General features: G+C 41.9%; 1 protein-coding gene across 2 annotated transcripts in view; it reads right to left on the bottom strand.

The window, feature by feature from the left end:
- The window catches only part of niban1 (niban apoptosis regulator 1), a 46,358-nt gene extending 22,635 nt beyond the window's left edge, over positions 1–23,723 (bottom strand). The window contains exons 1-4 of one of the 2 annotated variants that reach the window (XM_007895592.2): positions 23,423–23,723; positions 3,411–3,541; positions 2,639–2,770; positions 197–311 (exon numbers count right to left, since the gene is read on the bottom strand). In XM_007895592.2, coding sequence (XP_007893783.2) covers positions 197–311; positions 2,639–2,770; positions 3,411–3,541; positions 23,423–23,474 — 430 coding nt within the window. In that variant the 5' untranslated portion in view covers positions 23,475–23,723. The remainder of the gene's footprint in view (positions 1–196; positions 312–2,638; positions 2,771–3,410; positions 3,542–23,422) is intronic. The other variant, XM_007895593.2, reaches the window with a different exon arrangement.
- Positions 23,724–23,955: the final 232 nt, after the last annotated feature.

Raw genomic sequence — 23,955 nt, 5'->3', positions numbered from 1 at the left:
GGACTGCATTTCCAACAGTGCACCACTCACCCGGTGTCAGCTAGACTGTGAGCTCAAAGTCCCAACCTGGGGCTCGAACTCACAAGCTTCTGACTCAGAGGCAAGAGTATTACCAACTGAGCCGGGGTTAGTTTCAATTGGACTATCGGCGGTAGCACCAACAATGCTCAAGCTTTAACACTTCAGGGTTACTCACCACTTGGGTCAGGAAAGTTTCTATCCACCAGTGAGGAGTATTTAGTCATGGACGTGAAGACTTTGCAGCCAGTTGGAATCAGTTTGCATTTCATGGCTTGTCCCTTCTGATAGGCCTGACACAAAAAAACAAAACCAGGAAAAGACATGAACATAAAAAATAAATCTAATGATACTTTGTTGTCTTTCCCAGTCCCACAACTCTCCTCCCCTCCTCACCAGAGGCCTGAAATTTAACATGGTTTCGACTTTAACGTCAAGGTCTTAAAAAAATCTTGCACGATCTGAAATTTTAAGAAAATAGTCTTAATAAAATACAATATGGCTTTTCACAGGGGAAGGACATCAACAGTACTGGCAGAGCATTTGAGCTGGGGGTGGGAACCGAGGTGGGTGGAGAAGGGAAAGATAATAATACTTACATTTCATATAGTGTCTTGTCATGTCGTTGAGACCCCTCAAAGAGTTTCACAGAATAAATTGTACAGTGGACTGACTGTGTATTTTGTGGGGGTAGAGGTGTACGAAAGCATGATCAGAGGTTGAGACCTTTAAGCTCGTGAAGCTGAGAACCTGAACAATGTCATGTCTGGTATATTAGCGGGAATGGATGACAGTCAGACAGTCATTCTCTACTTATTTGGTTTTATTTCCGTGCACAGTAGAGATTTACCTCGAAGACAATGTATCGCATTGTCTTAGAGGTGGACTCCTATAGCTTATGTGGAGTCCTGAGGCTTTGTGGTTAAAGAACTCGCCTCACAAGAGAGAGGTCCTGGGTTTAATTCAGGAGCAGGGTGAAACGTTAGGCAAGTTTTCAGGTCCTCTTGCTTACTCCACAAGCCTCTGTTTACCTAGCAGTAAGTAGGAACCCAGTTGTTAGTCGATTAGTGGATGTCTTTACTGGGGGTAATAATAATTTTTTTAAAAATTTGGTCACTCAATCAACGATCATTGGAAACTCCTGTGCGCAATTGGCTGCCCCGTTTGCCCAGAAAATATACAGTCAATTAACTTCACAGTATATTCTGTAAAGTGTATTGAGATGTCCTGAAGATGTGATAAGTCACTATATCAAATGCAAAGATTATTACATTGTTTTCTTGAAATCACATTCAGAAAGGTAACCTTTGGAAACTTTCCAAGGGACTCTCATCTGAAAGGGATGGAGTTCCAGTGAAGCTCAGTTTTGGTAACAAACTCTCTCTAAAATATTGGCTGCACAAAAACGTGGTGCGCATTTCAACCAGCCAACGCTGCAGAAATGTAACATTCTCTCCTGTAACACAAACTTGCTTCCATTCAAGCAATCAGACCTAATTGACACTACAGCAATGTCACTGCATCATTGCAGGGCCTTACATTTACTAATCTGCTTGTTCTATCTTGTAAGAAAACTCACTGGATGTCAGCATTTTTTTTCCCAATGCTGGTTGAATTGTTGCTCATTGAAACCGAAAATACAGGTCTCCGTCGGTAAAAAGATTAAAGCTCCACTCCTTCGCTGAAGTTCTCAGCTGTTAATATTTCAGGTTAATTTCCCAGAGCGAGCCGATGTAATGTATTTACATTACATTACTGAGAGTAAACCCATTGCTAAGAATTTAATATAAATAATGAATTGGCTACTAGAAAAAAAATTCAGGACAAAAAAATAACTGAAACGTGGACAATGTGTTATTAAACACAGTTAAGTGAATTAATCTAGACTTATTCAATGTGGGATTGCCAGTTCTCTCACTGGCAATTTCACCAGCAACATAAAATTTCTAAATTTAATAAATTAATGTTGTGCATTAATTTTCACATTCAACAGGAAGGGAAAGTCTTTTTAACTACACATAAGTTTCACAGCCATCTAATCTATCTCCTCCCATTCCCCCTTGATCTTCTGAATTAAAAATGATGGGAGCAATTCTTTAAATTCAATTAAGTTATGGTTTATTGTTCACCTGCTGGGACCCACCTTGTACAATGCAGTTTTAGTACCTTGGGCTTGAGATCCACTTTGAGTGTCAGTGCTGACACCTGTACAGCCGATGAACATAGCTCTCAGCTCAACTTGTCCATTACTAAGGCTTATTTTTTTAACACAGGAAACTGAAGATAAGATCTTGCATAGTCAAATGTTGCTAGTTGCTACAGTTACAAATTATCATCTCCAGCGCCTGCATTAACTTCTTGGTCCCGGTCAAAGTGGCACTGATCGCTAATCTGGTCCATTTTCCTTAAACCTTTTGCTGGCAACAAAAAGAGTCATGGTACCAGAATAGAGAGATATGCAGACAACAACAACAATTTTCCATTTATACACCGCCTTTCATGTCAGGAGAATGTCTTAAAGTGCTTCAGGAAATCGTCTGGAAGCCTGAGCTGGAGGGAGCTGAGGAAGGAGATGGGGACAGACAGGTAACCAAAAGCATGTTGAAAAGAAAGATCTTACATCTCGGTTTTCAAAGCATTCAATGCTGCTGTCGTTTTTCACCACGACGTATCGGTCTTTCCATTTCTTGAGTTCTTCAGCATATTGTGTCACTTCCCCTTCGTACACCACCTGCTCAACTTCCAACGACTGCTGAAAAATAAAACAAAATTTATTCACACATAAACTAAAATTGGAGAGAAACAGCCCCGCTAATTTGGCACTAAATGGCTGGCACGTTCGCCTACAAATACAGAATCGCGACACTTCAAAGCAGTCACCCATGAAGTTCTTTGTGACATTGTCATTATAGTAACTTTCATGAAAAGGAATTTTTTCAAACACTGGTTAAAAGCTGTGGTGCACAGTGAGCAAGGAAGTAAGATTTAATTATGTCAACCTTGGTCAAAGAATATGTTTCTAGGAGGTTTCTGATGCCATAGAGAGTGGGAGGTTGCAAGCCCAAACGTTTCAGAGGACAAACCAGTTATCAATCCCCTATAAAATTATCTAATGACAAGAAAAGGCCCTTTGGCCCATTTATGGGCATTTTGATTGTGTCGGGGCATAAGTAGAGCAATGCAGGTGATGTCACCTAGGTCAGCACTGTTAACATTTAACTTGTAGGATTGCCAGATCGCAACCAGCCACTGTTTTGTGCATGCGTGCTGGGAATGACCCCATTATACAACAAAGTCAGCACTTTTCTTTTAGGGTTAGTTTGCATTGAAGTACATCTATGGAAGTGCAGATATTGTCCAGAAAAGTTATGAGGATGTAGCTCCCAGCCTACCTTGCGATGCAGCAGCTGGGGCTGTGGTTGCCTCTCTTGCTCGATTTCGCATCGTATACTGTTGAACAAGGCCACATTGTACTGCCGCTGGTAATGTGGACTGAAGTTCTTCAGCTCGGCCTCCGACTTGCCTGAAAGAGAGTGGGAGAACATGAGGAACCAGGAGGCTAAAATATGGAGTTGTGGAGTCCTGTACGACAACAACAGCAACAACAACTTGGATTTATATAGCGCCCTCCACGCCGGATGGCGTCTCAGAGCGCTTCACAGTAATGGATGCCAGGGCCGAGCCAGGGGGATGGGGAGGAAGGTGACCAAAGGTGCGGTCGAAAAGAAAGGTCTTCAGTCGAAACCTGAAAATAGGAAGAGAGGAGGTGAGGCGAAGGGAGTGAGGAAGGGAGTTCCATAGCCTCGGGGCACGGTGTCTGAAGACACGGCCGCCGATGGTGGAGCGGAGGATTTGGGGGACAAGGAGGAGGCCAGACCCAGTGGAGCGAAGGCAACGGGCACTGTTGTGAGGAGAGAGAAGGTCAGAGAGGTAGTGGGGTGCAGAGGAGTGGAGGGATTTGAACACAAGAGTGAGGATCTTGAACTATAGCATACTGATGAGAGCATTCGCCTTACAAGCAAGAGGACCCAGGTTCGATTCCCAGACAGAGCAAAATCTTAGACAAGTTTCTTTACTCAACAGGCTTCTGTTTACCTAGCAGTAAATAGGAACCTGATTGTTAGTCAATTGGCGGATTACTTTTAATCCTTCAAAAAAAAATTGGTCACTCAATCCACGACTGTTTGTGAGGCGCTGCTGTGTGCAATTGGCTGCTGCATTTCATCCACAAAATATACAGTCAAATCACTTTACAGTGTATTTTGTGAAACGCTTTGAGGTGTCTCAATGACATGAAAAGATGCTTATCAAATGCAAGGATTATTATTATTATATCAAGTTGGTTCAGTTGGTAGTATTCTAATATTCCGCATTCTCATCTCGCTGTTTTCATTAATAATCCTTGAAGTAATATAGTGGCTTAAATGGCAGGAGGATAACTCGAGGAATTTCACAAGATTTACTGTAAAGTATATTGACTATATTTTCAGCCAATTTGTGCACAGGAATGTCCCACATAGAGCTGTGAAGTGAATTATCAACTTCTTTCAAGGATTGTTGGCCAGGGCACCAGAAGAAACTCTCTTCTCTTTTTGAGTAGTGCCATGGGATCGTTAATGTCCAAAGTAGCAGACAAATGGGACCTTCAGTTTAATATCTCATCCGAAGGACAGCACCTCTGACAAACTAGTAATAATACTTGCATTTGGTATAGTGGCTTATCAAGTTGGAAGAACAGAGCACTTTGCAGAATTTACCATGAAATTGAATGACTATGCATTTGTAAGCAAATTTGGCAGCACAATTGCGCACAGCAAAGGGCCACAAACAGCTGTGAAATGAATGACCAAGTTTATTTGGAGGTTTTGTTAGCCAGGCCACCGAGAGAGACACTCCCTTTGTAAGTATACCTTCAGTAGAGGCCTGGTGTATCAGCCTGGTCTGTGAGCTCAAAGTCTTGACACAAGGTCCTTAATCTTTAAAATGTATTATCGCTCAACCTTTGTGATACCACGGACAGTTTCTTCTTAAAATTTGGGGGATCATTAATAAATAATAAATGTGTCTGTCGGGTTACTCTATTTAAATCTCTGGTACAGAAGTCCAATAGTTAACCACGGAACAGTGTAGGTGCTCTGATAAACAGGACCTTATACAACGCCTTGATGTAATGCCTTATCATGTATTCGAGACATCTCAAGGCACTCAGGTATATATTGTAAAGTGGTGTGACTGTGGGTAATTTGTGTGAAGCTGTGTTGTATGGGAGCTGCTTTATTCTTGTTGTAAGAACCGGCTAAAGTTTGACATTTTTTTCCAAGTTTGTTAAATTGGCTTTTTTTTCAAAGAACCTGCCATCTGGGGTCTCGAGAGACAAGTTTTGTGACTAGGGGGGCCTCGAAGGACGGAAGGCTGCTTCAAATACAAGTGTTGCTGATCCAGGAATAATTTTCATCTGGTTCCTCAGAAATGCTCGTTCCTCAGCAGAAATCCACTTATTTGCACTCTCTCAGAATTGGAATGACTCCCCTCTCCCCACCCGCACTCACACACACACATCCAGATGTGCGGAGTATGACATGTTAATGCAGAAAAGATTTGATAGGTCATCCCCTTCACATGTTCGTTTCGAATCTTTAAATAGAAGAAGAAAAGGGGGAGAGAGTTCAGAAGATGTCAGTACTGCAGGAAACTGATGTAAAGCAGCTGTGGGGTTAAAAATAAACAGCACAATCTAGTTACTAGAGCAGAAAAGGTTACTAGGGCATCTGATCAAAATGTTCACCTTATGAAAGGGTTTGAGATGGTAAATAGCGAAAGATTATTTGGTGAATGAGTAATAAGGGGTGTAATGACCAATTTTGCCTGGAGGATTGTTGGCCAGAGCGCCGGGAGGAACTCTCTTCTTTTTTCTGAAGAGTGCGAGATGTTTAACATCCACTTGAACAGGCACAAACAGGACCTTGGTTTAATGTCTCATCTGCAGAATGGCACCTCCAACAATGCAGCATGCAAGACGCAACCTTTCTACTTTGAGGCAGGAGTGCTACCAACTGAGCCAGGCTGACCCCTCATAAGAGTATGAGGAAAGAGAGGCCAATGGATTTAGAGCAGATAGTTCCAATACGTTACTGAGTGCAGCATGGGCTGATGGACAAAATAAATAGATATTTGTGTAATGTTATGATAATTAATGATACATTGCTTCTCCAACCCTATGATTTCATGTTCTCCTCTGGGAACTCTCACTACTTGGCTCAGGTCTCCTGTTATAATATAAAATTCCTGAATTCTCAAGTTCCAAATCACACCAGAATCAAAGGAGCCCACTCTTGGGCAGGCCTCACCTTCACCCTCAACCACACGGGCAGAAATGGAACCCAAGTTCTGGCTCCTCTCCAAACTCTCCCCAACAACAACCACCGCAAAAACTTCCTTCACATGGGGTAGCATCTTGCAGCACTTAATATTTTCGCCCACAAAATATAGTCAATTCACCTTACAGTATATTTTGAGACGCCGTCCGGCGTGGAGGGCGCTATATAAATCCAAGTTATTGTTGTTGTTGTTGTAAAGAGCTTTGAGACGTTTCAACAACGTGATAAGGCTTTATATTAAATGCAAGAATTATTATATATAACTTGTCCTTCCTCTTAAGCTGTAATGTTACCAGGCTTCTGATGTAAGGTTTCTCTCCCCTTCCCTTACAGAAACCCGACAAGAGACTATTTGTCTCAAGTGGAGTGCGTCTGGAGAAGGAAATTTTAACTCATGTTTTACTGAAGTTACTTTGCAGCCGATCTTGAGAAAAAAACAACAAATGAAGGGACAAAAAAAAAGAAAATGCCCTCGACACCCAGCCTTGCCTTGTAACGTGGTATTATGAAGTGCTCCTTGTTGGTCGAGTGAAAGATGGTTATTTATAAGGAAATGAGACAACGTCTATTTTTAATTTTGAAGCCTTGTACGAAGAGCTTTCAGGATGCAGAAAGTAAAACAACAGCGATGCAGAAGCTGCTGAAGAGACGTGACGACACATGTACATAATGGCAGCTTTCTGATCTCACATAGTCAGCAGCTCTGTCCAGATACACACTGTTGGCCCACGCGACAATGTTCGTATCAATGCTTTTCTATTGTGTCGGCCAATTTTCTCCCGTTCTCTTTCCTCCTGGAGGTGCTGGGTACTGGTTCTACAGGAGCCAGCCACCCACTGCATCTCACTTGGGCCAAGAAGTGAAAGCTAATGTGCGAGTGTTAGACCACTAAGCCATGGGGAAGGGGAGACTCACAGCTGAACGCCATGCTGGCCTCACAATGCCCACACATGCACATTTTCCAAGAGGTCACTAAATAATAGTAATCCTTGCATTTGATATAGCGCCTTATCACGTTATTGAGAGGTCCCAAAGCGCTTCACGAAATATATTGTAAAGTGGATTAACTAATCAGTTAATTAATTCATCAATCAATCAATCAATTAATCACTTAATGGTGATTAGGAGTGGGAGCCCAGTCTGGGCGATAAGGCCAGGGGACACTGAAACAATCAGAGACCTCCCACCCTTCCGTTGCTGCCCTGGCTGACATAAACTTACAAGGTTCAAATCTGGGACCTTTCAGATCTGTCGGTTTCATTTTTTTAAGAAGGGGTAAAATTAATCACTTGCTTCATGGCTATTTTCAGCAATCTGAGATGTTACCTCGTGTGAAGGAAGACACATAAACCCAAGTTGCTGTGGTAAGATATTGGTGTGTGTAAATTGGCTGCTGTGTTTGCCTAGAGATGCACAGCCACTACAATTTACAGCAATTATATGTGAAACACTTTGAGGCATTTCAACATTATAGGCGACATCAACTGTAAGGATTAATATTATGGATTCTGCCTCAACCACTATTTTTGATTGGACATCCCAGATGCTAATAGCACTGATTAGAAAAAAAGACAAATGAGGAAAAATTACATTAAAGGATACATAGAAAGATCGAGGAAATGGGGCTAGAACAGATAGTTCCTACGGTGGAGCTTGTCCCAGCACAGACGTGTCGGGTCAAATGCTATTATTTCAAGAGATGAGATAGAGTCCTATATCACTGCACTTTACAGAATATCCTGTGAAGCGCTTTGAGACATCCTCCCAATGTGAAAGGCTATTTTTCAAAGCAAGCAATATTATTACCTCAAGGATAGTAACCATCACCAGAGGCAACACTCAACCTTGCTCAGCTGACAACAGTGACCTTAAAGGGAAGCCTACACCATTGTAAGATAAATGGGCCATTAAATAATCTCAGTTGGCGTGACAATGAGACATTACAATTATACTCCATGTCCCAGGGCCAGGGAGGGGAACATTTTCAAACCAAGCTTTGGCTCTTCAACAATGACAATTAACCCTGCTGAAAAAGTGTGTTTGTGCACTTGTGCATATGCATGCTCATGTGTATATGCATGTGGACACATTGCAGGTGTATGTGTGCATGTATATGGGTACGCTTTGGTGCATATACACATGGACTTTGACTCATATACAATTAATCCTGGTCTCTACTTGAAGAACAGCCTCGCAAGACTAGATGTGGAGAGCAGCTAACTTTGTATAAAGTTAATCTATCCCCAGCGTGAGTCAACAACACAAGATTGAATTAGTTTGGTTGTGCAGCAGAATTGAAAGGCAGCGATCGCGGCCATTGAAAGCAAAGATGGGGGTTCATGGACATCTCAACGAGCTTTGGGATAAGTATTGTGCTGAAGTCACAACTCCATCCTACAGTCCCTTTGCCTCGCTCCCTCCCTTGCCTCCTTCAAGACCCTCCTCTTCGAACGCGCCTTCGGCCACCATCCTATCCCTACCCTCCCCACCCTCCTGATCCCAATCCCATGCTCGGATCCAAATTCTTGACAGTCCAGCACCTCGGGATGTACTCCCAATGTGAAAAACGCTAATCAAATGTAATTTGTTGTTGTTGAAGTCGGAGGGAGTGGGGGTTTGGGAGAGGAGGTTCCCGCATTTGCCTCCATAACATCATCCATTCACTTCATTTTGAGTTATTCTTAGACTGTAAAGCATTGCAGGTATTTTGTCTGTGTGAAAGACACTGCGAAAATGCAAGTTGCAGGTAAGCATTTTCCTTCCAATAACAAAGCGACTAATGATTTTAACTTCACGTGTAAGGATAGTCTGTATAATTCACTCAAAGGGCAAATCAATAGCTTACATCTCATTGTGCGCAATCCCCTAGAGAATTGGTTGTTTCCAATAGATGCTAAAGAAGTGCATACATAAGATAAACTGATGGGAACAGCTGAAATTGAATTAGCTCTATTACACGACAAGAGATTTTAGCAAATGAAGATAGAGGATGTTTACTCCTTATCTATTTACACAAACGCATATTCTGCACAAAGCCTGCAGTCGGCGATACTGCATTGAAATGCAACTAAATCAAAGGAGAGATTCAGATTTTAACCTTGTCCTTTCGGAATACCTTTCTTCCAATAACAGACCATCGCAATATTTCTTAACTGAGTCAACCGTCCTGGCTTCAACCATTTTTCCTTGAAACCCTATTTCAGTTATTAATTAGCCAATGAGTAAAGAAATACATCCTGGTATCTGTTCTGAAATTGCCCTTTGCAACATTAAACCCTATGTCCTTTTGTTCTGCTGGTTTGTGTATCTGAAAGTGTTGTCAACCCACAATCATTTTATTTTCTGAATTCCATTTAAATTTCTATATACCTCTAAGATCACCTCTGAGATGTTTCTGTTCATGGCTGAAGAGCCTTAGCTTGTTTAATTGTTGCTTATGGCTCATTCCTCCAACTCTGAGGGCCATTCTCCCCAATTGGTTTCAATATGCTTCTGCATGATGGGGAAATCCTCGCCTTAACTCTGTGACCTCCTGCACCCCTACCACCCTGGGTTCTCCTTACGCTCAACGAATACCAGCCTGCTTCATATTCCCCACCTATGCACCTCACCCTTGTTGAGTAAGATTTTCAGTCATTTTGTTCCTGATTTCTGGAACTGCTCCCAGAGTCCCTCCACCTCACCCCCTCCCTCCCTTCTCATCTTTAAAGTCCACCCTTAAGAGTGTTCTTCTTCTTTTGGCTTCTGATCACTACCCCTTCCCCATCTTCCTCAGCTCCCTCTGCCCCCAAATGAATACGCAGATGTCTGTGTGAAGCACTTGGAGATGTGAAAGGCTCTTAATATAAATGTAAAATTGCTGTTACTGTTGAAAATGTCACTGGTCTCTTGCACCAGGTTCCGAGGTGAGAGACAGCGAGATGTTTGGCACTTCTTGCAGGATATGCGCTCATCAGTGTGTTTTTTCTCACCTCACACAAAGCCACTGATCTTGCGCTAGAATCTGAACCTTGCAGTAGCTGCAAAAAGGAAAACAGTCACACACCACGGGCAAGGGTTGACTGCATTTCATTACAGCCCTGATATGATCATAATTTGAGCACATTATGATATGCTGCTAATTTAATCTCCTTGCTCTTTCTGCACTTCCTTTCGTCCCAACCATTTTTATTCACATGAGTCACGGCAAGACACGCATCATTGCCAAACACTCCAAGCGCGAACCACAGCTAACAGATACATTTCAAAGCCATTCCCTTCACTTGAATTCCTTCTGCTGTGGTCTTCATTTTAATGGGTTCCAATGTGACCGTCCAGTCATGTTCCTTCAACCGTACTGAGCCGGTCGCTCCCTTTGCTCAGCAAACACTGGGCTGCTATATGTCCCTTTTCAATCAAACTGTCTGTACTCTCTAGAACTCCATTCAAAAGTCTCTATGACTCGTTCCCTCCCTCCCCACTTTCAAGGCATGCACCTCTTCGACCCACTCTTTCGGTCATCCTTCCCCTCACCTTGCTTGGCCTCCACCCTCAGCTCAAATGCCCATCCAGCATTGTAAAACTCTTTGAGTTGTCTTTCCAATGCAAAAGGTGCTATATAATTGTATCATTTAAATGCTTTCGCCACAATGCATTAGATGTAATTTCCAGTACGTGTATATATGTTGATTCTGGCTTGAATTTAAATGTCAAACACTTTCATAGCATTGATGAAATAGGGTGCGACACACAATAGTTCTTTTAATTGGGCAAGGCAGGCAAGTTTCACTTGTCACTCCTGTGGTTAACAATAGTATTTTTCAGCATTGAACTAATGCAACCAGTGAACAATACAAGTCTCAACAAAACACAAAATACTGCAGATGCTGGAAATCTAAAACAAAAACAGAGAGAGCTGGGAAAACTCAGCAGGCCAGGCAGCATCTATGGAGAAAGGAAAGTGAGTCAACATTTTGGGTCCACGACCTTTCGTCAGTCGTTCTGATGAAGGGTCGTGGACCCGAAATGTTGACTCACTTTCCTTTCTCCATAGATGCTGCCTGACCTGCTGAGTTTTCCCAGCTCTCTCTGTTTTTGTTTAACAATACAAGCCTGTTAGCTAACTCCCATAGTTAGTGTTTTATGAAGCGAGTTATTCCTGATAATCATCTATGTTGACATGTAGGCAACAGAGCTCCTGCCATCACTCTCACTGAAACAAGCTTTAAAGTGTAAATATCTTCCCAAGATTAAAACCGCCTTTGCCTGGTTTGGATACCTTATAGCATGATCATTGTATAAAATATTCATTGGCCATTTTCTCCCCTGCTCGCTAACTGTCTCGTCCTGAGGAATAGCGTTGCATCTCCGACACTCAAGCCCAGACAGAGAGAGTGGTCTGCTGTACTCTGATCGCTAACAATAATCTTCCCATCAGGTCTTTATAATGATGGAAAATGAGAAGAATCAGTCGCTCTCAGGACTCAATTCAGTCAGAATTTTTCTAAGAGAGTCTTTGGGAGGCTGTAGGAAATGAGACGGGAAAGATTGATGCAATGGATTTCATGGGTTCAAAGTTTTAATTCAAATTAGGAATCAGTTGCCTTCAGGACTCAATTCAGTCAGAATTCTTCTCAGAGATTGAACTTGAATCCCTCCCACCTGCCCGCCATCACAAACCCCTACTGTTTGACAAGATCAGTCCTGTGTACTTGGGAAAGTGCGTTCCATTGACAATGGTCAGTGAGTGCAAGACAATTTATGCAGGGTGAACCAGACGTCCCTCTCATAGAGTTTAATTATGTTTTTTTTCAAAAAGACAACATTCGTTGAGAGTGTGCAAGCTATTACCGATGTCTTTCATTGCATTTGTGAACATTGTTGTCACCGAGTTGATATGTGTACAATATGCGGGGAGGGGGGGGGGAGGAGGAAAGATGAACACAGGCATGCTCGAAGAGGTAAACAATAAAAAGCAAAGTCCATTCATGTGCAGTCTTCATTTGCAACAGATCCATCAATTGCCAGAATCAGAAACACTAGCGAGGAGGCAAGACCATTACTGGTAAGAATTTTACATTAGCTCCACAAATAGATGCGCTTTGGGGAAGTAATGTTACCCAGTTTGTTTTTGTTCTGTGCAATGCTGCACGTGAATTCAGCTTTTAAAACCAGAACTCCTTAGACACAGGTGTAGATTTAGCAGCGGTGGCTGGTGCTGGGGTGGATTCATATACCTATCACTGCACACGAGAAGCAGGAAGTGTCTAAAAGTGGGTTTCCTCCAATGCATTGTGAATACTATATTCATAGATAGCCAATCAAACTGACATAAGTATCACACAGTAAAACCACTGTAACATATATCGTGCTGTCTCACGGGACAGTTGCTGCAGCAGTGAAACAATTCTGATCACATTGGCCATTGAAAGGGAGCTGGAGACTTCACAATCATAGTTGTTGTGACCCAAAAATGACAGTCAAGCAGACAGGACTTAATGAGAAATGAGAAAAGAATTTTTAAAAAAATATCGGATCAGAGAGCCTTTGGGAGGCCGTGGGAAATGAGATGGGAAAGAATGATGCAATGGATTTCACGCACTGTATTAATGTCAGTTTAACGTCCCCTCGAGTTTTGTTAACAAGTACATTAGCACGATTTGCACTGGTGTTTTATCAGTGGAAACACTGGACTATAAAATTAAACTACAAGATAGGAAATCCTCAATAACAGGCATGAAGCAAAGTCACGCATGTCACTTGCCCAGTTGGCATTCAGCAGTAAGGCGGCATTCCCCCTGCCTGCCTCAGTTTCACATTTGCTATTTATACCACTCCTTCAAAGTTATCTCACTCGACCAGAAAGTTGCAGGATTTACTGTTGGGATGTGTTAGCTGATGGGAGCCAAAGCAATAGAAGGAGCTTTACAACTGGCTTCAGCGCTGCTGGATTATGAGTGGGTGGGAGGTGGGGAGTTAGCCAAAGTTGCTGTTTCTGGTCTCCAGTGTGCACCTTCTGTGGATATCAAGGTGAAGCATGGATTGCGTCTGGCTTTGTTACCACCTTCGTCGGAGAGCATTCAATGTCAAGGTTTGCACATCAAGAGTGATCACCAAGAGAGCAAGATAACAACAATAATAATAACAACCATCCTTGCATTTGATATAGCGTCTTATCACATCTTCGAGACTTTTCAAAGCACTTCACATAGTATTCACACTTCACATATATGAAAAGTCTCGAAGATGTGAAAAGTCTCGAAGTGAGTTGACTGTATATTTTGTGGACGAAACACAGCAGTCAATTGTGCACAGCAGTGTCTTACAAACTAGTGGGTGTGGAGGGGGTGGGATTGGAATCGGTATTTGTGAAACTGTACCCCAGCAGAAGGACAGGTGATTCAAAATACCTTCTGAACAGCCTTTTTATTTGCAATCAGTCAAAATAAAACTCATTATTTATAAATTCCTTATAATTTTTGCAATCCTTGTCGCAGCTTATCACGTCATCGAAACATTATTTTGGATCTATCGATCAAGACTGGTGTCAAGAGAACATTTGATTTTCGATAGGTCTTTTCATTCTCTTCTAGGAAAGGAGGTGTTAGTTCCTTATGCATAATAACATTAATCCTTGCATTTGATATAGCAACGTCATCACAAGATCTCAAAGCGCTGCACAAGATTTATACTGCAAGTATGCTGTGTATTTTGTATGTGAACACAGCAGCCAATTTGCACAAAGCAATGTCCCACAAACAGCCATGAAGTGAATGACTGACCGATTTCATCTGGCGAGTATGTTGCGATCGGGAGTCATGGAGCTTCGATCAGGGCAGAGCTCCGCATAGAAATGAACTCATTAAAAGCCAGCATCTCTGGCACGGCATTGAATACAATGAAGACACACATTCTCAGCCTTTTCCATTCTGCTCGTGCAGCCGACTCATCATCTTTGCCACTTGCTGCTGCAGCACCTTCTATTTCAAGCCCTGCAATATGCACTCCTCCCCCCACCATCCATCTCCTACACCCTGCATGTGTTTGCGAAATGGCCATTGAAAACCTGGCGAGCAGTGACACAAGGTAGAGCGGAGTGCGGTATCCAATATTCCCTTTGGAATTTTAAAAGAGAACAAAAGAAACGAATATCACACACTTTCCCGTGCTTGATAGTCACGCCATTCAGGAAGGTCCAGAGGGAAAAACAATCAGCGGGCAGTATTGTCAGGTCCGGGATGTCCAGGCAGAAGTAGAACATAACATAACTGAAAGCCTCTGAGGATGCGTTCGCTCAGGCAGCAGCTGTTAACAGCATTTTCAATCTGCAAACGCATGTTCGTACACCAGGATCACATCTAACCGGGAATCTGCCTTTCCACTGCTGTTAACTAATCCCAGTGCCGATACCCTAAGGGCAAGCTGTAATTTAAATGTAGAAACCTGCAAAAGCACAGCAACATTGTGACGGCCATTATAAAATCCATTAGATAACAAGAACCATCATTTCTACTTATACACAGCCCGGCCCTATTATAGCATTCCTCAGTATACCACATATTAGAATATTACGTTGGACATTACAGTGCCTTATCATGTCGTCCAGACATCGCAAAGTCCTTTACATGATTTCACTGTGACAGAGCGAACTGCGTATTTGTGGGCAAATATGGCAGCCACTTTGGGCACAGCAATGTCCCACAAACACCCATGGAGTGAATGACTAACTTTATACAAAACAGAAACACAGTGGACTCGTCGTGTACGAACCTCGAGCTTTTTGGTGACCCCTAGAATGATTGTGAGGAGAAGCCGCCCACTGCTGGCTGGCTGATTTCCTGTGCATGGCGAACAGTCACAGCAGGGCTCAGTGACACCAACAACCCAGGTAGTGATCGCAACCAATAAAGCTAAAACATGGTCTCGTTTTATGGAATCCCCCAATGGAAACGTTTACCCTTTATGTTAAATGTGACTGATGCGTACATTTTTAAACCAATCGATTTTTAGGTGAAAGTATGCCAAGGTCTGTAGTCATAATGAAGCAAACCCAAGAGACTGCTCCACTGTCTATCATATGTTGTACTTTTGAGATGAGAAACCCGAGCTCTGGTAAAATCATTTTGTATATAAATTTACCAACCTCCTATTTGTAGGTATTTGCCTACAAATACAACAACAACAACTTGTATTTATTAGCGCCCTTCACATAGGATAAGTACACAATCATGAATTCAGCTGCAGGTTCTTCCCCAACATTTCTCAGGCACTCTGCTAGTTGGCACATACGAAGAGCCATCTATTCAAGGCTTTATATCGTGTGTGTTTGGGGAGCTCCAGTTTTAAGTCACGCATATTAAACACAAGCAATCACTCAAGCAATTGCACTCAGGAAACCCTGTCATCAAGTACCTGGACTGCCGCAGCAATGCGCCTACGCCTCTGAGTGGGTGTTAAGCACTGATAATTCTCCTCTGAAGGAATAGCTTCAAAGGACATTTCTAAAATTTGTGAAGATACCAGTTAATGAGCAACCCATATCTGGAAACACGCTGGTGCAGGAATGATTTACTCAATATATTTTCCAGTGAAAGTCACTAGAAACATATTTAGATTAGGATTGCTGCATTGTTGGGGAAAAATCTGGGGCTGGGTTTAGCTCACACTGTGGGCATTGACATAGCCTTGTCTTTGTGCTCATGCTATAACAATAATAATAATCCTTATATTTGATATAGCGCATTTCATGTCAGAAGAAGCCATCTAAAGCATTTCACATGATATATTGTAAAGTGGTGTAAAAGTGTATTTTTGGGGTGAATGACAATCCAAAGACCGACGACCACCATCTTCTGTGATGGGTTCCATTCCACCTCCAAAAGTGCCAAGTTAAACACCCGGATAATCAGTGCAGCTTGTTACCAGACTTCTCCAGGTGACTAGGGAGAGCTTGGGAAAAAGTCATGAGACTTGACTGTCTTTGTGATACAATTCAAACAGGGTGGACACCAGGCAACAACAGCCTTGGGTTAAATGAGAACCTGTTCTACAATACTTGAAGTTATTCTAAGCCTCCAGGCCAAATCAAGTATTAGTCAGCTCTGAAGTTCAGCCATTATTCCACCCACTGCAACACACAAGTAGGATTCACACAAACAGTTATGCCTCGATAAAAAGGTGGAGTTCTTCACAAAGGTACAGTGACATGTAATAATTCTACTTTATGGAGTCAGCAATATTCTCAACAAATTAAATCTCAATGTGATTCCATGACCAATTGCTTGACTACACAGTTTAAGTTATCAATGAGACCTTCAATTGTAGACATGTCATCAAACTACAGGTTAAAGCCCGATCCAGTAGGATGAACCTGGCCGGCTACTTAGAATGAAATGTAACAGTAGTTAATACCATTAAAATTAATCTAATTTCGGTCTATCATCAGCAACTGAAGTAAATGTAGGCAGCATAGCCAGTTTGAGCATAAATGGCATATTATCTCCAACTATTGTCAAGACAGTTAAACTCAACCCTAAAAAGCCCAATGAGCCAATTAATGTGATCTAGATGTTTAAAGATGGCTTAATCATTTTAGTTGAATTGTGCAGTATCGAGTTGATTTATAAAAGAATTATGATTGAGCAGTGATAGTTATTCTACTCACAGGCATTGCTCAAGTGAGCAAAAGCACAGCTCTGCACATGTGCACTCAATGCATGGAATCCAGTGAACCAGTCAGCCCGTGACTGCCAGAAAAATGTCTAAAGCAAATTAAAATCAATGGGATAGTCTTACTCCCTGTACTACCATTTCTAAAAGGAGCTCAGTAAGCTTCACAAGACTTTCTAAACACTATTCACAGTTTAAGAGGTTGACTGTACAATGGCTGGAGTTGTATCACTACAGGCTACAATTGTACTGCTCCTGAACTACAGCTCCAACAAGAGAAGCTCAGATAGACAGAAGATCAGACGTTCAGATAGACTCAAAGCCAAAGTGCCAGTTTCTAGGAAATGGGCATGCTTGCAATCACATAAAAATCATTCTGCACCAACACCAAATGTGCCGTATAAAGAGACATCTTAAAACACTTCACGAGATTTATTGATTTATTTATTTGTTGTGACTCTGTATTTTGTGGACAAGCACGGCAGCTAATATGCACATAGCAATCCCCTACAAAGAGCCATAAAGTGAATGACCTTTAGCTGGCAAATTGCTGGCCAGGACTCCCTTCTCTTTTCAAATAGTGTCATGAGATCTTTAACATCTACATGAACCTTGGTTTAATCTGAAGGCGGCATCTCATCCGAACGACGGCATCTCCAACAATGGTGTCCGCCTAGGTGATTGCAGCACTGTTTTCTCTCATTCGGTTTACTGTAGTTTGTTTACTAGAAATGATAATAAGCCTGTCACAGGGCAAACCTGTAACCGTGGCCAATCATTCCTATCGAGACACGTTTTACTGATGAACTTTGGAAGATATTCCCAGCCTGAATGAGCAAAAAGAATGTGAAATAAGGTACTATTTCACATGGGCTCATAGAATACTTGCATTGCAATAGTCAGAAAGGCTGTTTTGGTTTCATGAGCACTTGGTTTCAACTAAATCTATTTTGTAGTTCCCTATTTCTATGACATATTGACCAAGACTGGGGAGGGGGAAGTTTTCCACACTATGTTTAGTGTTGCAAATATCTTTGTTTTGTACAAACGCCCAATACTTGGCTGGCATTTGCCTATAAGAAACTTCTGTTAAAGTCCTCTCAGACATCTGTATCTATTTTGGAACTAGGAAGGTTTCGGTCTTACATAATTCAGCTATTCAGTGTTAAGGGGAAAAGAAACCAAACTTTATTTGCAATTGACTTCACATTCCTGCTAATTAATTTTTAATAGGAAGATTGCCTGTGTACGGCTCATCAGACGCCACAGTGCCATTTAGAATAAGCCATCATAAATGCATTCTAAACACAGTGCAAGAGTTGAATTTCCTGTGGAGCAATGCTCTCTTATTATAGCTGTACATGACATGCAAACTGTGGCTCATTTCAGACATTGTAATTTATACATGTGACAAACTATTGGGATTTGATAATAATTTATTTACATGAGGAATTTACATATATATTGTTGACAGATAGATAAGTTTGGCTCTTCCTATAACAGAACAAAGGCCACTGTATATGTGTATAGGCAATCTATTTGTGCCTCTCTAACACAAAGCTATGGAGAGAACCATGATTCTTCAAGCTTCTAGACTAGCCAGGCACACAGCAACGCCTTTCCATTCTTGTACATTTCTATGTTCCTAACACATGTGTATATTATTGTAATCATCTTTGCATTTGACAACAATAACTTGCATTTATATAGCGCCCTTCATGCATGGTAGCATGACGAAGAAACGTACCCATCTAGAATGGGGAAAATTCAACACTATCACATTAATTTCACCTTCAAATCCCTCCATGGTCTTGCTCCCACCTACCTCTACGACGTCCTAACCCCCTACCATCCTGCTTGCTCCTTCCGCTCAGCGGGCTCTGGCCTGCTTCACGTCGCCCACCTCACTCTCCCCACTATTAGCCTTCTGCCACTCTGCCCCCATCCTCTGGAACTCCATCCCGCAGTCCCTCCGCCTCGCCCCCTCCCTTGCCTTTCAGCGTTTGGGATGTCCTCCCGACGTGAAAGGCGCTCTAAAAAATTTAATTTTTTTTGTTGTTGTTGCCTCCTTTAAGATTCATCTCAAGAGCCTCCTCTTTGACCGTGTTATTGATGCCCTGCTTCCCCCCCTGTGATTTGAAAGGCACTGTACAAATGAAATTTTTTGGTTGTTGTTGAGCTCCACCCTGCCCAATCCTGACCCCCAGCGCGGGTCCAAAACACTGACTGTCCAGCATCTTGGGATGTCCTTCCTACGTGAAAGACACTATGAATAGTGTGCTTCCGATTGCAACACTCAACTCCCATGGCTTTAAAAGAAAAAAAACCCCGGGGAGCTTAGACTTCACTGACAACCAGAGAAATCAAAAAAACGTAACAAGCGAAGGAACCACAAGCAAACATTTGAAGCTACACCTGCTGACAGTAACACAATGTTGCAACGGCTCCACCTGACAACCTAAATAATTTAATTAGGTGCTAATGAGGCCCTTTACTAATTAAAGGGAGTGATTGGAAAATCGATAAAAGATCCACTTGCTGCATTTAATAAAATACACCAGTCAGATAAGCTGGTGGCAAGGAGCTGCCATCCCTGCTGTGGATTCAAGTTCTGGGATGCTTGTGGCTACCATCGTGTAACCACAGGGTTTCGGGGAAGGTCTGTTTGTGGGACCTTGAATTGCACAAAAAAAATCGGCTGCTGCTTTCATATATATATATACATATATATATATATACACACACACACATGGGGTAAGAAACTCCCTTCTCTTTTCAAACACTGCCATAAGTTTGGCACTCCCAAGATAATACTGGGCAATGCTGCTTTGTTGGAAGTGTCGTTCCTCAGGTGAGACATTAAACCATGGTTCTGTTTGCCAAGTTCATTTAAATGCAAGTTGGATTGATTTCTTTCAGAAAATAATCTTTTGGAATACAGTACATGAGTAATTTGAGACATAACATATAGTAAGTGTAGCCTTGGATGAACCAGGCAACTTTGTGGCTAAGGTTCCCAAAGCTTTCCACTCCGTTGTAGACTTAATTGTTGTAGACTTAGTTGTAGACTGCACTCCATGCAGAATCAATTGCTATCAACATCTCCATTATCGTAGCATGTGACTAATAGAATGGTAGAAGGTGAACTCAACAGACCTTGGTCTTTTTTCGTCTCGCAATTCTTTTGTTCCTATGCCTGCTCAAGACAATGTTAAACTAAAACAAATAAAATTGGTTATTTGTGGTTGTTTGTGGGACATTGCTGTGTGCAAATTGTCTGCCTACAAATTACAGTGACTAAATTATAGTGTATATGTATCCTGTGAAGCACTTTGAAATGACATGAAAGGCACTATATCAAACACAAGGATTGTTATTATTATTTTTAATGATGATAAATAATAATTGGCACCTCCAAAAATACAGTGTTTCCCAGGACTGCATTGGAGTGCTAGTCTAGATTATTTGAACTCATAAAATCCACAACCTTCTGACTCTGAAATGAGAGTACGACCAACTCAGCCAGGCTGACACCTAAATCTATCTACATCTTAAAGAAATATTGGATCCGTTGAGATAACAAAATATTTGAACATTGTAAAGCTTCAGGCACAGTGGAGCAAATGCCCAGTTATTTTAAACTGTGGATTTAAAGCAAAAGTATAAATATTAACAGTAACTTGTAATTATGGCAAGAGGGGTTGTGGAGTTAATTACATTCCATTGGCAGTGACAGGATTAGAATTATTAATTGACATTAACTCTTTCTAATTATACCAGAAACATAAAACTGCAAGCAACATGATAGACGATTGAACTCCTGGGGAATCAGGATACAGCTGCCAAGGAGCACACCTTTGCATTAGCAGGGAGGGATGCCTAACAGGCACTAGGACCAAAGGTTGACTAAGACCTCAGTAGCTGATATAGTTACTGCAATAGGTGATAAAAACAGCAGCACTTTGGGTGCTTTACTTTAGCACTGAGCTCTCCGTGCATCACTTTCTTCCAATAAAGGCAACATTACTGTAAAACAGTAACAACATGTCAAGTCCATAATGGTCATGGAACTAAGCCATGCAATGCCTCCTCTGGGATTTATTGGATGCTGTAATCATACAGGCATTTCCCACTGATCGCTTCCAAAGTTATTAACATTGCTCATTCCATCCCCTTGCTAGCAGATGGTGGTGGGGTAAGCTAATCAGAATGCTTAGAGATACAGAGGGACTACTTTCATACTTCATACAAGAATCATTTTATGGGCGGGTCTTGGTGGGGATGGGAAGACGACAACAAATTACATTTGTATAGCGCCTTTCACATCAGGAGGATGTCCTAAAATGCTGGACAGTCAAGGATGTGCACTTGAGATGGGGGTTGGAATCAGGAGGGGTGGAGGGCAAGGAGGGATAGGTTAGGAGGGTGACCAAAGGAGTGGTCGAAGAGGAAGGTCTTGAAACAGGCCTTGAAGGAGGCAAGGGAGAACAGATGAAAAAGCTCCACGTGTTTGCTCTTGTCCCTTTTTCGGAGTTTATTAACATCATTTAAACAGAAGTGAGATTTATGAAGCTCAGTAATTATTATTTACCACTCGTTCCAGTCTACAAGCAAGTCTCTAATAACCTCATCATTGACTCTGTCAGCTGGGGTATTGACAGTTTATTCTTATCGGCCAGGCAGACAGTTAACAAACAAGAAAATATTGACAAAAAGATTTGTGCTTGGCTTACGTGCTTCTGCCTGTGAGTCATACCTTCGCAGTAAACTACTTTGACAAATGTTTTCTATCAACATTCAATGAAATAGTGATAAGTAATGATAAGTGATAAATCTGTAACCCAAGGTTGAAGCCTGATGCTGAATGACTGCTTCTGTTAAACTTTATGGACTATGATCATTTTAAGTCACTTGATTATCTTTAAAGTGGACAAATCATGTGTTTGTAGGTTTATCAAAAAGAACATCGCCATTCTCAACAATGCTAAACCACTCCTTAGTAAATATATGTAACTGGCTCCTTCGAGAGAAAATGTCAATTATTTCAAAAGCAAATTGGATAATAATAATAATAATAATCCTTGCATTTGATGTAGTACCTTATCACTCCTCAAAGCACTTCACAGAATATATTGTAAAGTGAACTGACTATTTTGTGGGCGAAACACAGCAGCCAATTGCACACAGCAGTGTCCCAACAAACAGTCTTGGATTGAGTGACCAAATATTTTTTTGGAGGGGAGTATTACTCTTGGGGAAAAAAATATTTCTTTTAGGAAATAATATCTCTGGATAAAGTTTGGGACATCAAACGTGCAATGCAAAATTGCCAGAATGGTGGAAGGCGAAACTGGATGGAACTCGGGTCTTTCCTCGAGCAAATTCTTATGTGCTTATGTTCCTGGCGTTTTGGATCCTCATCAGCAAAGCAAAGCATAAACACCAGTGCTCAACTGTGTATAACTGTTGGGAGTTCAATAGCAAATGAATTCCAAGCTATTTGCAAATGGCACAACGTAGCCGACGCATAATATTTTCCGATTAATACAGCTACGACTTCCCATGTTGAATGAATAACCTTTTTAACCCGACCAACCACTTACCCCCTCCCCTCTGCACAACTCCAGTCCGAAAAGTTTCCACGACTTTTCTCAAAACAAGTTAATCATTGATCTTTCTGTACATATCTCCTGAACCCCCAAATACAACCCCAAACGCTCTGGTTTTCAGGTCTGTGCAAATAAGTCCCGTGTGTGTGTGTGTGTGTGTGTGTACAAATAGGCCCCTTGAACTGCAGAAAGATATATTTAAAAAATAACATTAATTCTTCTTATGGGGATAGACTGTGGACTTGCACTCTGGGTTATGTCGATGTGTTTGCATTGAGCCCCAAATTGAGACGTGAACACATTTTTTTTTAGTATATATAGACACACACATACACATCATTTTTTATAAGCACTATTGATGTTGCAGATAAACCGATTTTAACAGTGAATTGACTGACAAAACAATGAGATTCCCGAAAAGCAAAGCCAACTCACACTTTTTCCACTCACTGGCTGTTGGGTTAAGAGCACTCACTCACTCTCTCTCTCTCTCTCTCTCTCTCACACACACACACACACACACACACACACAGTCTCATTAACTTTAAGTCCCACTGCGATCCATCGCTAACTCTCCAACCAGTAAAGTTACAGACTCGCTCAAGGCTATGAGTTGGGACCATCGATGGCACTTCACCGCAGCCTCAGAGACCGAAGAGCAAAGAGCTCCCGGATCGTCCGAAGCGAAAGATATTGTATACCCGTACCTGCCCACATTTACCAGCATCTTTCTAAGGGTCTGCAGTATTTACCATCGAATGCAATCCTTACCTCTGATATAAGTGCATCTATTCTCGTCCAGACTTGATACCGAGCCGCCCATATCGTTTCAGCGAAGCGAGTCCCCGTAGGATCGCTTTGCTGTGAACTTCTTCAGAGCCGATTAACTCCCCGCGACTGCCCAGAGAGCTCAGTGCAGGACCGCGTACAGTCAGTTGTGTGTGTGTGTGTGTGTGTGTGTCTCTCTCTCTCTCTCTCTCTCTCCCTCTGTGCGTTTCTCTCACTCTATTATAATCAACTTCCTCAAACCAGTCACCGCCTCCCCTCCGCCCCCTTTCTTTCCACCCGAAGCCTTGTCGGATGTCACCAGACTGGGTTTATTCGGCCAGAAGGAACGACTATTCTATTGCTAACCACCAGGACTGACTAACCATCATTGTTTTCAACTGATACTGAGTAATGCTAAGTAACTTCAGAACCAGATTATAGCTGATGAGCGACTATGTACCGCAGGCAAGGAAGGCTTTACTCATTCTGGGTGACAGTCTGACTCAGTGGAAGCACTCCTGCTTTTCAGTCAGAAT

The sequence above is a fragment of the Callorhinchus milii genome, unplaced genomic scaffold, assembly GCF_018977255.1.
Source record: "Callorhinchus milii isolate IMCB2004 unplaced genomic scaffold, IMCB_Cmil_1.0 Scaffold5, whole genome shotgun sequence".
NCBI lineage: Eukaryota > Metazoa > Chordata > Chondrichthyes > Chimaeriformes > Callorhinchidae > Callorhinchus > Callorhinchus milii.
This window is presented reverse-complemented; position numbering and strand designations above follow the sequence as displayed.